The sequence below is a fragment of the Sceloporus occidentalis genome, unplaced genomic scaffold (genome assembly GCF_023333645.1).
Source record: "Sceloporus occidentalis isolate IW3139 unplaced genomic scaffold, rSceOcc1.0.p SCAF_7, whole genome shotgun sequence".
NCBI classification, from domain to species: domain Eukaryota; kingdom Metazoa; phylum Chordata; class Lepidosauria; order Squamata; family Phrynosomatidae; genus Sceloporus; species Sceloporus occidentalis.
In genome coordinates, this window is record NW_028316987.1 from 65,954,791 (window position 1) to 65,971,412 (window position 16,622).

The 16,622-nt window shown below is 37.7% G+C and overlaps 1 protein-coding gene across 2 annotated transcripts in view; it reads right to left on the reverse strand.

Annotated features, from left to right (window-relative positions):
• Positions 1-16,622, reverse strand: part of GLCCI1 (glucocorticoid induced 1) — a 42,601-nt gene that overhangs the window by 14,804 nt on the left and 11,175 nt on the right. For both annotated transcript variants that reach the window (XM_089533181.1, XM_089533180.1), the window contains exons 2-4: positions 16,004-16,155; positions 4,769-4,855; positions 2,797-2,910 (exon numbers count right to left, since the gene is read on the reverse strand). In XM_089533181.1, coding sequence (XP_089389307.1) covers positions 2,797-2,910; positions 4,769-4,855; positions 16,004-16,155 — 353 coding nt within the window. The remainder of the gene's footprint in view (positions 1-2,796; positions 2,911-4,768; positions 4,856-16,003; positions 16,156-16,622) is intronic.

Below are 16,622 nucleotides of genomic sequence, written 5' to 3' on the forward strand. Positions count from 1 at the left end.
CTTTGTTTCTAATTCCAGCTACATTGTGCAAATGTTTATAATTGCCTCCTTTTTGAGTTCTTTACCAGATCTAGAGCCTGATCTCATACAATATGCTGAGAAGGAAATTCCACTGAATACAATAAACTTACTCTTAGTTAAGGATGTAACAATTTAGTCTTATGAGTGATTTATTAGCAAACAGATTGTGCAGGAAGATACTTGCACAATACAGTCAAGGCAGAACCAAACCAAATGACCTCTTTAGTATTTAGATAACAATCAAGATTCTACCCAAGCGTACTCCATATCTTCTAAGTGAGATTACAGATGCCACAATCTGCATTACAATCTACACTATAATCTATACTACAGTATTTGATTAAACATTTCAACGTGTTTAAGGAAGCATGATTCCATAAAGAGTGAGACACTGAGGTAGCATATCTGACTCAATACGGAATTCTTCAGAAGAAGTTCAAAAATGTTGTAGACTAATACATGGTAATCACTTCTTGAGATATTGCATGTGTACACACATGTGCAGCTAATACAGATGGATATAAAAACAAGGGTGGGAAGCCTCTTCCAAGCCTCAAGGGCTGAATTCTATTTCCGAAAGGTTCTCAGGGTATACACTCCAGTAGTGGATGAGTCCAAAGGCAAAAATTATTTATTTATTTATCTATTTATTTAATACCACATCTTTCTCCTGGATGAGGAACCATCTGGTTCACAACATGAATTAAAACAAGGTTGGAAACCAAACTAAGCAAGTATTTTAGTTTAAAGGTCTTACTGCCAAGTATTCTTGTATGTCTTAGGAATTTTAATTTAAGAATGGGAAAACACAGGAACAAAAGCTTGCAAATGGGTATGTGGACACCAGAGGAACACCAAAGATCCAGATTGGGATGCAGGCAGCTGCATCTGGCTCCAGAGTCTGAGGTTCTCCACTTTTGATATAAAACAAAATCACGTATAAAAATTGTGTCATTTGAACTGACACATTTGTAGACTAATATAGATATGAAAGAACATGAATGTGTGCACAAAGCCCACTGTAATAATGTTTCTATTTGAACATTTGAAACGATATTCAAGTTAAAATTTGAAACTTGATGTAACACAAGCACATGAATTAATGAAGATATTGATAAAAATCAAGTTGCAATCTGGTCAGCTATTGACAAATTTTTTTTTTTTAATGTATTGATGCTTTTCTGAAAATGTGTAAGTGCTGTGAAAATAGCTACATCAGCCATACTTGAATTAAACAAAATATGTTCAGGAGTGTTTGGCACAACAGCTATGACATTTTTTCCAATGTAGGTGGGAAAAAACATACTACTGGGGGAAAGTTTCAGATAAAAAGCCAAACCAAGAATGGGGAAAATCTAGTGTACCACAAACAAAAACAAAAATCTGCCAGTGGGGCAGTAACAGTGTCTTGAGGCACCTTAAAGACATAATATTAAGTCAAGTATACTCATTTTGAAAATAGGGAGGTTGAGTTGCTGCAGTTCTTCACAACTACAGGAGAGCAGGAGCTACTATCCACAGCATTAACCTCTTGAAGAAATGAATTGATTGGATTGTCTCTTACTTGTCAAATGCTACAAAAGGTCTTCTGTTGTGTGCAAAGTTTCAACAGTAAGTTTTTTTAAAAAAAAAAACCATTAAGAGTTTCACTTGCATTTTACTCAAAAGTATAATTTAGGGATGAAGCAGACAGCCGGGAAGGAGAGGCCTCTGGCTGTGCCAGGTCGGGACCATAGCAACTACACAGTCCTTTTCCAAAGTGGGATGCTGCCTAAGGTCCCAAGCAATGTGCCACAGGAACCATATTAAAATGACTTCTTTTTTACTCCAGTCCTTTGAACTGGAGTGCGTCATCTAAACACCATGCCCCCAAAGCAGCCAGAAGCTGCTTCTTTTGGCCCATGTGTTTCAGGCCTTAGACTTCTGCACATTTCTTAATATGTGTAAGAAAATGAATAAAAGCTCTTTGTTTTATTTGCCATTATAAAAGCTAAATAAAAGCTTTTATGTTAGCTACCAGATTATTTGTTAGCAATTTTATACCACAATCAATAGCAAGGTTATATATAAATGTGAAACAAGAAGTAATTAAAGAAGGTGATAAGGACAAATTAACTTTATTATTGGTTTTTTCTGGGGTTTTCAGGCTATGTGGCCATGTTCTAGAAGATTTTCTTCCTGACGTTTCACCAGTATCTGTGGCTGGCATCTTCAGAAAATGCTTGCCTGGAAAAAGTGGGTCTATATATACTGTGTGAGCTTGGGAATGCAGGAGTGATTTGCATGTGTATTGTTCTGTGCTGATGGCAGGCCTCAGGCTGGGAGACTAATGCCTTTATTATTGCTCTTTTGCTGTTCCTGCAGTTAGTCATTTTAGTTAACTAACAAACATTTAGAAGCACAGATTTTCTATATTACTTAAAGAGATTTATAGGCAAGTTACCATGACTAAATAAGTGGTCAAGGTATCCATTTTATTAAAATTGACAAACTGAAGTTCTTTAATCTATTGGACTATCTTGAAAGCTAAAATCATGTCTTTCCTGAAGGTTTAATTTTTTTTAAAAAGCAAGTTTCTTCATCTTTTTCTAGGACTACCTGCAGCTTGATTATAATGGACTATAATTTTATCCACAATTCATATTGTAAAAATAAAATAAAATACAAATTTAAAATGAAAACAGGAATTCAGAACTGGAAAGGATATTTACTCTTTTATTTCTCTCAGGTGGGGGGGGTGGGATGCTGCTTGAACAAGCTCAATGGGCTGCTTACCTGAGTCTGATTGATTGCTATATGGTTGCCATGGAGAGGTGACTGACGTTCTTTTTCTTTATTGTGACGACTACTCTGTTTACTGCGCTGGAGCTGCTGCCTCAGTTTGGCAATCTGATGAGAAGAAAATCAAACTAAGAGGAATAGAACACACACTGCTCACATCTTCAGATTACAATTGGTGTGTGTGTGTGTGTGTGAAACCAGTCTTAACAAATACTAACTGCAAAAATGCCATATCACGCTCTTAAGACATAAATGTAGGTTGTGACTGCTGCTTACTGCATAAAATTTAGCCATCCCTAGCTAAGTTCCCTGTTCTACACAGTTAATATATGAATGCTATACATTTAGCTGAAAGTGAACAGAGTACTTTTATGATACTTTAGACAAGATAAAGTGGTACATTTGAGAATCGCATATCTAAATGTTCATAAAAGCTTAATGATGTAAATCATATACCGCATCTACCTTGGAAAGAGGATACATTAATCCTGAATTTGTCTCAGGAGTTCTGAACATTAATTCTGAATTGTTTCTAGAATTCTGAACATATTACATCTTCAAAGACAAAGAGGTGCTTTGTATCTGCAATACTAACATTTTCCTGCTGCAGAGAATGCATTCCCAAACATTATTGCTTACTTTCTTCCACTGAAAAGCTCAGTAGCTACATAATTGATCAGAGTTGCAACCTTTCCCATAATAAAACACTGGCTTTTGATCATTTGTGTGTATAAGTTAAAATAGCTCAATGAAGCTGATCTTAAGCTAACAGCCAGGTAGCAATACTAGCTAACCAGAGCAAATCATCCAGGAATCAGTTCTACAGAGTCTGGAGCTTCTAAAAAAGTGTGCATGGGTATGTTCCTTCAAGTCACCTGTTGACTTATGGTGGCCCCATGAATTTTAAAGTGTTTTCTTCAGCAAGGAATACTCAAGAGGTGGTTTTGCCAGCTCACTTCTCTGACATATAGCCTACAGCACCTGGGATTTGTTGATGGTATTCCATCCAAGTACTAACCAGGGCTGATCCTACTTGGCTTTGAAGATCAGAAACCACACTAAAAATAAGAGTGCATTTTGTCCTATATAGAAAAATATATATACAGCACAAATCAAAAAGACAATTAATTATGCTTCTGTGAGTTGTAATCACAATACTCAAGTAACATAGAAATTTTTCTAACTTTCCAAAAATGTTACCCTTGTATTCAATCCACTCAATACTTTAAGTAAATGCTATCATTTTCGTAGTCTAGGTAATTTTGTTTCTATATTGTTATATGCCTTCAAGTGGACTCCAATTCATAAGATTTTTTTTTTTTGGGGGGGGGGGGGGTTTCCTAAGAGATTTGCCATTGCCTGAGAGCAAGTTGCCCAAGGTCACCCAGTGAATTTCCATGGCTGAGCAGGGATTTGAACCCTGGCTTCCCTAAGTCCTAGTTCAACACTCAAGCCACTATATCATTCTGACTTACTCCTAATTCTTAATAATTCTTAATATTTTAGCAGAACATCTCAAATATGCAATATCCATTTCTACAACATCAGGAAGAGTTCCTTAAAGATGATACAATGACTTCTATTTCCCGATTCAAAGTCATTAACTATATTTCATGTTAGAAATGACTAGATATAAAGACCACAAGAATGTGTGGGCCAGTATTATGCTGCATTTCAATAATCTCTTCATAGATATTTCAGAAGTTCACACGACTTCTCTGATAATCTATTTTTTATCACATATCTAACTGTGGAACAATAAACAGTTCACATGCCAGTCTTCCCACAGAGATCTACTCTGACTCCCCAACGCTTGCTATTCATCTATTCGGAGGAACCTTAACTTGAAAGATGGAGCAAAAAGCATGCTTATGCACCCATGAAAAGGTGCAGAATACTGAAACAGCATTTTACTGTAAGAGTGAAAACTGAGGGCTTCCTAGTTGCCAGACTGTTAAGCACTTACTTCTTTGAGTTGATCAGCGCTGCCCCATGAAGCGGAACGCTGATGCGATCTCTTTTCTAATATCTCTTCTGCCCAACAGCTAGGTGTCTAAGTGAACAAAAACCAACAAGTATGATTTGATTACTTGCTTTTGTTTTAGACTTATAACTCCAAAATAAATACCATTTAGAATTTATATGTTGAATGCTGAAGGCATATCACATTCACATATTCTTACAGCAACCTTGAAATGATGGTATTATTATTAATATTATTATTGCAAATAAAGACTGGGATTGAGAAAATGATTGGTTTGCCTAAACTGTGGGCTTGTGATGAAGGCAAAAGACTTACTGATTCACAGTTCTAGCCCCTATATGCAAGGTCTCTATCAAAAACACAAAATAGGGAGTGTTCTCAATACTTTGCTAATCACATTTTTCATTGACATTATAATGACATATGAATGCTCATTTTAAAAACATGACTCCATTAATAATTCATAGCTAGAAACAACACAGCCAATGCAATATGGAGGTTGCAAGCTGCCCTTCCATCACATCCCCCACTTTTTTGTGCTTCATCTGTTATACTGAAAATGTGGCTTCTAAAGACAAGTTGAGCCACATGAACAGAAGCAGATGTGGAAAGAATCACAACAAAGGGGGCATTTATTTAGAAGTGTGGAAGTAACATGCTTCAGTGTAACAGCAAAACACAGATTCCCTGACAATAAATTATTTTTTTTAAAAAAACATTTAGCTGAAGAAAAGGAATAGATAACAGCCCCACACAAAGCCAAATCAATTTTGAATCACAAACTTCAGAACCTGAAATAAGGCTGGAGGTATTACCGCTTACACCCAAACGAAAATCTATTTACTCAGTATCATTCATCAGATTATATTAATCTTTTTAAACATCAAACGTCATCATCAACTGATTAATCCATATTTTAATATTTTGATTCTACAACCTATCACTTGCAAGTTAAATGATTAATGAATTATATTTTAATAAGACTAACAGATATTTGCATACCACTGCATTTTAGTAGTATCAGGGAGAAGGCATGATGTGCTGGACTGATTCTCCCATCATTCGTCACTCTAGGCTATGCTAAGCAAGAGCTAATGAGTAGTGCCACAAAAATATGATCTTGCTTACTTATTCTCATATCCTTAAAGAGCACAGATGACGTGACAACAGCAGAAAAATAAGGATACAGGCAACCAAACAATATATTTTAAAACAAGAATGTGCAGAAGTTATATTAGAATCTGATGGCTTTCTGGATGATTTGTAATAAAAACGGCAGACTTTCAAACTCACAATTATTCAACAACAAGGTTATCTGATTAAAATCCCTCCTTGGTAATAACTTAAGCTGTCTATTTGTTGTTCTATGTGCAAGTCACCTGCAGGTATGCTCATGACGTAGTAGTGATTCTATGGCTCTACACCAGCCATCATTTTGCACCTGGTTCTGGTTGTTATGGAATACTGGTATATTTCTATCTGCTCTGAAACCATATTGAAAGCAGAAAATGAACCAAAGGAATATATATATATATATATATATATATATATATATATGAGAGAGGTTATTCTGCCTACACTAGTGCATCCTGGCATTCTCCCACTGATTTTATTGAATGCTATTCACATCTACCCTCTTGGGCAATGTAACCCACTGCAAGTGGACTATGCAAGACTCTCACAAATCTCAAGTGGATAAAGGTGTGATGTGGGAGGAATACAGGAAAGACAACACCATTTAACCACTATGAAGATGAGAACACATCAACAAGCCCAACTGTTTCCCCTTCTGTGTCTTCCATATACCAAAGGTCTCTAGTCTCATTACTAAGAGCAGTAGTGGAAATCATGTGACCCTTTAGATGTTGTTGGATCACATCTTTTAGTATTTCTCACCACTGGCTAAGATTACTAGAGCTGCTGGAAATTGCAGTGCAACGTCATATGGAGAGCTGACCTGATACAGAGGATGTAAAGAAGACACTGACTTATGAGACAACAAGAAAGAAAAAAGAGGAAGAAATCTGAGGGCTGTGTGGTATTTACTCTGGAGAAAAGGACCTCATTTGTCCAAGCATACAAGTAACTACACAACCCAAGGGATAAAAGTCAAAACATTCATGCAAATACTTGAGTGCATGAAAATCCTTTCGTAAGATTTCTTTCTTGTCTTCCTTTCTAGAGGGACAGAATCATGTTGACAGGACCTCCAAGTCATCTGCCTGCCATGGGAAAAGAGGATGAACCAATATGTTACAACATAGGTATACTGTAGTACATATGTATTACAGCTCTATTGGTAAAGGCTCCCAGGAGCAGTTTCAATCAGAAATCTCTCCTATACAGTTACCACTGTGATTTTTTTTACGCTATTGTAAAAAACTTCAGGACTTATAAAAACAAGAAACACGAACATGAATGAAGATAAAGAAATACGCTTACACTGCTTATGAATGACCAGGGATGGGGGAACAATCTAGTGGTCGACATTCTTATTTGTACTTCTTGTACTCAACTAACTACAAAATAACTGTTTATAACTATGGTTTTTAAACTAGAATTCGGCTGACATCTGGCCAAATAAAATTTAATGTGCATGCTTGTGATAATGGTGCTATGAATTATATCCAAAGTAATTCTTTGAACTATAGCTTCCTTAGGGAGCTGAGAATTCTCTAGGGCTGCATCTGCACTGCTGAAATAAACCATTTTTATCCCAATTTAATTGCCTAATAATAATAATAATAATAATAATAATAAAATTTTATTTATATCCTGCCTCTCTACAAAATGCAATGGAGGTAGCTTACAAGATTAAAATATACAGTCCGAACGCTCAATCCACCCCCCTTAAAATACAATTAAATAATGTAGAATTTAAAACATAAAACATACTTTAAAACAATACAATAACTGTGGTGAAGTCAGGTCAGCAGTTAGATTTTCTTTCTGCTAGCCAGAGAACTATTCAGGAAAGGCCTGCCGGAAGAGATCCGTCTTTATAGCTCTTTTAAAGCTGTTTAGAGTGGTAATATGCCGGATCTCGTCCGGCAGGCCATTCCACAATCTGGGCGCAGTAGCTGAGAAGGTCCTCTGGGAGGTAATAGATAGCCTTGTTTTACAAGGCTGTAACAATTTTTTCCCTGAGGCTCTAAGTGTGCGGGGAGGATTATATGGAAGGAGGCAGTCCCGAAGATAGATTGGACCCAAGCCATTTAGGGCTTTAAATGGTAGACCATTCCCAGAATTCCATAGCATGAAGCCATGGCAGTCTTAAGTTTTTTTTTATTATTTCGGCAGTGCAGATGCAGCCTAAGAGATCCCTAATCCTCTTCTCAGAACCACAATGCTAGAGTTTCCCGGCAAGGATAATTATTAAGTCTGATACACAATTTAGTGTGGATACAACATTATAAAAAGTTGAAAGAATCCCCTTCAATCAACCATTATAATATCTTTACACTCTTCTAGTCCACACTGTTCTCAATTCTAGCAGTTCTCATTCTTCATCAGAGTGGCACACAAGGCTGCCTTGTGCCAGATAGCTGATTATTTTTCTTTTGAACAGAGGCAGGCAACTTTGGCCTGTTACAAACGGGCCTTTGCAGCACCCCCGTCATGTGCTAGGGGTTGGCCGAGGACCTAGCATCCATACTGGCCTCACCCCTAGCACATGACGGGGGCGTAATAATGGTGGCATCCTAAACACACGGGCGCCGCCATTTTGACGTATCGGACGCACAGCATCTGTACGTCGCACCCCGGATGTGATGTGGGAGTGTGCAAGTAGCGCTTCGCGGCGTCCCATCCGGGGTGCAAGAAGAAGCGCCATTTTGGTGCTTCTTCGCTGCATCTGGGAACCGTGCAGTTTGGCTGCTGCGGTTCCCGGACGCAGCAACCGGCGGCGGCGGCAGAGAGCCGCTTTTCGGCAGTCTGTAACCCACCTTTGTCAGGGCTCAGGCCAATTTTGACTAGTAGGGACCTATCACACTGCATTCCTGCCAAAAATGTGTTTATAATTTTTTTTCTTTTTTTCAGAATCAGAATTGCCTGGAAGGCATTTCCAGTTTTGGGAACAAGACAGAAATACCAACCTGCACTAAAACAAACTCCTGTACTTTAACATGCATGCTTGCAATAATGTTACTATGTGAAGCAGAAGAATCGTCATCCTTAGAGCAGATTTTTTGAGTAATTTTTCCCCCAGTGGAAGAAATATACATGTTGTACACTACATGTTGCCTACTTCATTTTAAAGAAAAGTTGGCAATGAGCTAAAGCATATCACATCAGTACTGTATACTCTGATAACTCTCCAAGATTTCAGAAAGTGGTTTCCCTCATCACTTGCTATGTGATCCTTTCAACTGGAGATATTACTGGGTCTCCAACTTGGTAAAGACAAGAGCTTTTATATGAAAACTGTGTGCTCTTTCAATGGCTTTGGTCCCTCCTCCATTTGAAAGGCCCAGAGGCTGTAATATATCACACAATGCAATAGAGGCAGTCTACACTTCCATTGCAACACTCCCCACTCAGGCATGGTTGTATCCACCCTTGCCAACAGTACCCTTGGCTAAAAGCAACCACACCAATAGAAAGACAAATCAAGATTACTGTGTCAAAACTGACTAAGGTTTATTACTCAAGTAATTTGGGCGGAGGTGCTATTCCAATTTTCCTTTAAGAGAATAACAATTAAGCACAAGTAATGAGATGTGTTGATAAAGACAACCACAAGATTTTAATAAGATTTTCATATGCAGAATGTATAACTTAGTATCCTTGCCACCGATTCAATTGTTAATGTTTTCAAGCACATTAAATCCACAAGATGAAGTAACGGCTACACTGATGATGCCTTCAGAAATAAATTATTCACCCACAATGAGTCACAACAACAGAAAGGAGCAAAGGGTCAAATGCCATTCAATTCTGCCTTAGCTACTTAGAGGAGATTCTAACAGTACTACAGTACTATTTCCCTTCAACTAAGCATATGGAAACAATGATTTAAAAGTTGCTCTGTGTGTGGTTTTTAAAAAATATACAGTATATTGCAATGAAGGATGGGAAAAGCACACCAGCTCATTTGACGGTCAAAAATTAAGATTTTACTATAATATTATTCAAACACTTTTCAGTCTCCCTTTGGCTGGTTCTTTGGCTGCAATATACAATCTGCAATATTTCATGACTGTTTATTGCTTTCCTAGTTCCTTCTAGCACTAAAGGGACTTGCAGAGGCTAGTACATTGTGAGAAAATCCTTGCATAGCAGTTTGGACCTCTCTTGTACAACTAACACAGAGTTATTAGGTCAATTCCTGTAATCTTGCAGTTGCATCACTACGAATCAGTCACAGAAACTAGGTACAGCTCCACAAAAGTTCACATAAAGGAGCTGCACAAAACCACCACATTGATGTTGGGTTATTGCAATTGTTTACAAAAGAGCCACTGCCATAACTGAATAATTTAATTAGTAGAACTTAGTCCCCTCAACATCTTCGAAGAGGAAGGGAGCCTTTTAGATAACCTAATTTATTTTAGAAGCCCTGGCGGTGCAGTGGTTAAATGCCTGTACTGCAGCCACTCACTCACAAACCTCAAGGTTGCGAGTTCAAACCAGCCAAGGGCTCAAGCTCGACTCAGCCTCGTATCCTTCCGAGGTCACTAAAAGGAGTACCCAGCTTGTTGGGGGCTATTAACATACACATTGTAAACCACTTAGGGAGTGCTTAAGTGCATTGATAGGTGGTATAGACATGTATTTACTATTGCTAATTTATTTTACAGCTCATAATGTACTATAAGTAAAACATTAGTCAGACCTTAGTATCCATGGGTGATCCATTCCACCAGACCGCCCCCCCCCCCCACAGATACCAAAAAATGTGAGACCTCAAGTCCCATTCTCTTTAATGGCAGCATGACATGCTTACACCACCACTGGGGACAATGGTGGCTTGCCATCCGTGGATGCTTAAATCCGTGGATAGCAAGCCTGTGGATAAGGAAGTCCCACTGTACTACCAATTTGCTGAACTATACTTCTTAAAGGGGAGGGCACACAAAACAAAATACCCTTAAAATTCAGGGACTTTATGGCAGGGGTGATAAACCTTTCAACAGTTTGATGTTTTGGACCACAAATTCTACCATCCCTTACCACAGACTACCAGATTGGGCTAATGAGAGTTGTAGACCAAAATATATGGAGGTTTACCACCCCAGATCTACAAGACAGCTCACTGAAGGCAGGAGTGTAAAGTGCTAAATATTATCTTTACCCTACTCCCAGTTCTGGAGTTAACAGTTTAGAACAAGTTATTTTCATGCATTTCTAGTCTTCCCAAACAATGGAAAAAGCAAATGCTTCAACATGTAAATGTATGACCCACAAAATCGATACCAAAAAGAATTCTGTGCCTTAGAGGAAAATTGGAAGAAAACTGGCTTCTAAAACAAACAAGTTAAGGACATGATATCTTGAAGAGTTCTGATGTTAATGCAGTTATACAAGTCAACTCAGATACCAGGACAATATCCTGACTGCCCTCCAAACTAACTTTATATACCAAGATTTTGGTAACTAATGTTTCAAGCAAAAAGTATTAGCCCTTAGCTTTCTTATCACTGCATGAACTGGAATACATAAATCCCATTGTTTCAGTATCTTAACTCTTAATTGGGAATAAACACGATTCATACCCAAGTATCAGACATACATTGTGCAATATAATCTGACCTAATTATCACCAGAGAAAAACACTTTTATTTAAACATGTATTTGAGCTCCTGATCTAACCTATTCTTCATTATTTGGTTTTAATCTGTGCTTTTAATTTAATTTTTAATAGGTTTCCTTTTCTATTTTGATCTGTACATAACTGGCGTATACACAGATTTACTGTGTTAGTACATTACATGGATTATTTGCTAATGTGGATTTACAAGCCACCTTGCACAGTTTTCAAAGTACAATAACAAAGATCTATCAACAAAAGTCACCCCACTTAATAATAAGGACATCTCTTACATTTGACATTATGAAACACTGATGAATAAATGCTTCTCTCAAAAGATCATATGTATAAACATGCAAGATCATTCTTCTTGATAGGTGTTTCATGGCATCTCAGACACTAATAGATTTATTGTGACATACCGTATATACTCATGTACACGTCGACCTCATGTATAAATCGAGATAAGGTTTCAGGGTCAAAAATCCTGGATTTTGATGACCCGTGGATAAGTCGATGGTAAAACTTAGGGAGCTATAAGGAAGGATGGAAAGGGAGAAATACCATTTCTGTCCTCCTTTTCTGGACCTCTCTCAATCGATTCCCAGGTGCTGGAGGAGAGGTTTTAACATCAGATTGAGAAAGGAAGCAAGTGGTTTTTAAATGGAGAGTTTTTTCCATACGAAGCAAGGTCTTGCAAAAGGGATTGGAGAGAGAAGCAAGTGGATTTAAATAGAGACTTTTTTTGACAGGAAGCCAGGTCTTGCAAAACGGACCAGAGGGAGAAACAAGTGAATTTAAATGGAGAGATTTTTCCACAGGAAGCCAAGGCTTGCAAAACAGACTAGAGAAAGAAGCAAGTGAATTTAAATGGAGAGTTTTTTCCATAGGAAGCCAAGGCTTGCAAAATGGATCAGAGAGAGAAGCAAGTGGGTTTAAATGGAGAGGTTTTTCAATAGGAAGCCAGGTCTTGCAAAATGGACCAGAGAGAGAAGCAAGTGGATTTAAATCCGGAGTCTTTCCGATAGTAAGCAAAAGCTTGCGAAAAGGACTGGAGGGGGAAGGAATTGATGTTCAATGAACATTGGGGTATCAGGCTTGCTTGCTTTAGGACCTTTCTAAGCACTAATGATATATTGACCCTTATATAAATTTACCCAAAATTTTAGGGTCAATTTTGGGATATAAATTTCTCAACGCATAGTCAAGTATATACGGTATACATTTGTAAGACAACAATACAACTTTCAGAAATAAATGATTCTTTTCCTTACAACTGATTCCATAGGCAATTTTTAAAACTACATCTTAAATTAAAATGTGTTTAATGTTATCTTCTGACAATAGATAAGACTGTCCATAGTCACATCTAGGTTTCAGGATGCCATCTGGCCAATCAGTCTCTGAAGTATGTAAACCACATTACTTGTTTCCAAAACAATATACTGCTGAGTAAGTAATGCCAAAACAGAGGTGTCATCCAAGGTGAATTATATAACAAAATGACCTTCAACTACTTGCAAAACAGACTATTTTAAGTAGTAATTTCAGATGGAAAACAGTGTCAATTTGGGCTCCCTCTAGCCATTTTACTGCTACAATGATTCGTGTAATCAAGTAAAACAATAGATCTGAAGTTTAATCATTTAGGGTGCTACCAAAGTGCCTAAAATTCCACATCTAGCAAGCCTGCAACCATTCCATATTGCAGTATTGTTCTCAGGTCCTCCTGCCCTGAGTCACTATAAAGTCAATATATTGAACAATCAACTGTAAAGTCAAATCAGTGGATCAGTAAGGACAGTCTGAAAAAATAACATGTAACAATGGCTGTTAAATCCTTTAAAATAGCGGTCCCCAAATTGTGCTATTTAAAGGATTTTGGACTTCAGTTCTCAGAATCCCATACTATTGGCCAACATGGCTGAGGCTTCAGGGAGCGGAAGTCCAAAATCTCTTAAAGGGCACAGTTTGGGGGCCACTGCTTTAAAATATTGATTTTTAAATGGCTTAATGGCCATTGTTACATGTTATTTATTTATTTGTTTACTTTATTTATATCCTGCTCTTTTCCCAGGACTGGTACTCAGAGTGGCTTCACAGCATTAAAAAAACAGTACAGTTAAAAACACAAAAAAAGTACATTAAAAAGATAGGTTTTTGTGGGTTTTTCGGGCTATGTGGCCATGTTCTAGAAGATTTTCTTCCTGATGTTTCGCCAGCATCTGTGGCTGGAATTTCTCTGAAGATGCCAGCCATAGATGCTGGCGAAACATCAGGAAGAAAATCTTCTAGAACATGGCCACATAGCCCGAAAAACCCACAAAAAACTATGGATGCCAGTCATGAAAGCCTTCGACTTTACATTAAAAAGAATTTTTAAACTGGTCCAACATCCCAGCCTGTCCTTATAGCAATTCCTTAAACACCTATGTGAACAGGTAGGTCTTCACCTGCTGGCGGAAGGCCATCAAGGAGGGAGCCATTCTGATATTATGTTTACACGTTTATGATAAAGCAGAACAGAACTCGTGGAAGGGAGGGTCTATCTTATTTCAGGCTTTATTGAGACATTCAGAAACAGAAAAACTAGAGCAATTCCAGATTTAAAAAAGAAAACACTGTTGAAAATGTAATGGCACTATGAGATACATCAATAATTCACCAACAGCCATTAGATCTGAAATCATAAATCTTATCTTCTTTCCTCTCCAGATCCCTGCACAACTTTCTCCTATGCAGGGACGTAGCTAAGATTATAGGAAGGGGGGGTGCAGACTAAGTGCCACCATTATAATAGGGCTTGGGTGCGGCGGCGCAGCAGCACACACCACTCATTTTTCTAATGGAAGGGGGGGCCCGGACCCCAATAACCCCCCCTTGGCTACGTCCCTGACCTATGTAGTTTTAAAAGGAAGACACCTGCCACACTTACCCATATGGAAGGGCTGTGTATAGATCATTTTTCCCTCCGCTACAGACCTATACTGCTATACAGTGGAACCTCTAAATTCATTGAGTGGTTTATCAGTCAGATATAATTTTATTTTAATTAGCATACTAATGCTGAACTTATTTAAACACTACATGTTGTCAAAGATCAAAAAAATTCAGCATTTCAGTTAAAATGTCAGGAGAGTATGAAAAGTAAATGCCTAATGATCTACCATCTTAGATTATCTATGTTAATCAGAATATCAATTCACCTCCTGCTTCATGACAGATGGGAGAAACCATATACAGTGTTACAGACTATGGAAAACTGACACAAAACATACTTGTTTTCTGACCTGAAAAGCAGGGGAAAGCTTGGACAACCAAAGCAGGTATTTTCCCCAACACCTATTGGGTTCAATATTTCACTTTACTGGTATGCTGAAACAGTGAAGAAATAAGTCTGCCAGCATCAAAGTCAACGAAGACAAGGCAGATGCTACAAAGAAACACTTTTTTTCAAATTTATTTCTTCAAAGTCCCCATGTTGACCTTTGCAGGTGTGTCAAACACATAGTGTAAGGAATGACTTTGTATGAAATGAAATAGAACAAAAGACACAGAATGTAGTAGATGGGGGCTCTAGTATAGATATATTAGTGAAAATTCCTTTTTGTCAATACTATAATATTGTCTTTGAAGAGTATGCTCTTAAGACCATGAATTGCAATGCTATTTGAAAAAGCAATCAGATGAAAATTAAATAATGGATATTTCTTGTACATCTAAACTTGACCTATTCAAGTTTTAGCTTTTAAAAGTTACTTTCATAAATGCAAGAAGTTATTCTTTGCTGAGCACAATACTTTGTGATCATAAAGCAAATCTAACATTGCTTCCAAAGGCTCCATCCCTCACAGGGATTATGCAGATGACATTTTGCATCTCAGGGTACATCAGTACTTTATGAGCTAAATGGAGCAAATACTTTGCTGCAACTGAGCACAAACACCACCTTGCTTTTAATGCTGCTATTCAGAAACTTAGGGTTTTTACTGAAGACCACTAAATGCAATTCCGTTTAGACATATTAAGAAATACTACTTCCAGTGCACTACATTCTCATTCTTTTATAACTAGGTGGGAGAAGAACTAATTTTCAGGAGATAGTTGGCTACTTGTTTCCATTGCAAAAATACTGAGAAACTTACTCCAGTGTCAAAAGCAGGCTTTTTTTTTTTTTTTTTGGGGGGGGGGGGTTAAGTTGCTGCTATGAACTAAAGATGAATGTCCCTGCCAGAGAAACTTAGAACCCAGGTTTTGACAGCTGTGTCAAAGGAAAGAGCTATGGTGAAAAGAAGGGATAAGAAAGGCAACAGCGAGCTAGTTGGGAAGATTATATAAAAGGGCTACGTTCCCTTTCAAAGAACCTTCTCTAACTTGTTTCCTACCCTAATCCCCCCCCCCCCCATTTTTAGAAACTTGTACTGAGAAAATCCACAACTAAGCAGTAATAATTGATTTATTATACCTACCTGAGTAGATTTATCTCTCATGCATGAAGGATAGTGTATGTTGGGATCTCGTGGCCACTGTCCTGTGAGGTAAGGTCCTGTTATTGTGTCCAACGAAGAGGTGCGTCTTATGGTACTAGATGTTCTAATCTGCTGAGCTTTTGGCCTGTCCACTGAAACAGAAATATGTAATAGACAACACTGTGAATATAGTGTTATGACTCATTCAGCTGTCTACATCTACTTTCAATGTGTCAATGTACACAAAAGGCCTGTTAATAAGAAAATATCCTCTGAAGAAACTTCTTCCTAACTATCTCACACAGAAAAAAAAACCTTGTGCAGCTAACATAAATTAAAGTAGTGCCAAGTATTTTGTGTCTAGAGGGAATATACAGGTCTACTAAAAACAGACTGTGGCAAAGGTAAACTCAGGAACGCGTAGTCATGTGAGAATCTCTCTTTAATTAATGCCATAATGAAAGCTATGTTTCTGTACAACTATTTTTTTAACAACATGCATTTTCTACTGTATTAACTGTATGTGGGCTACACAACTTTCAAGATTAAGTATGCACTCTAGTATGCCTCCTCTCTAAACTTTATTGGGTACTTTGCCCACCTATGTATGTCAGGAGTG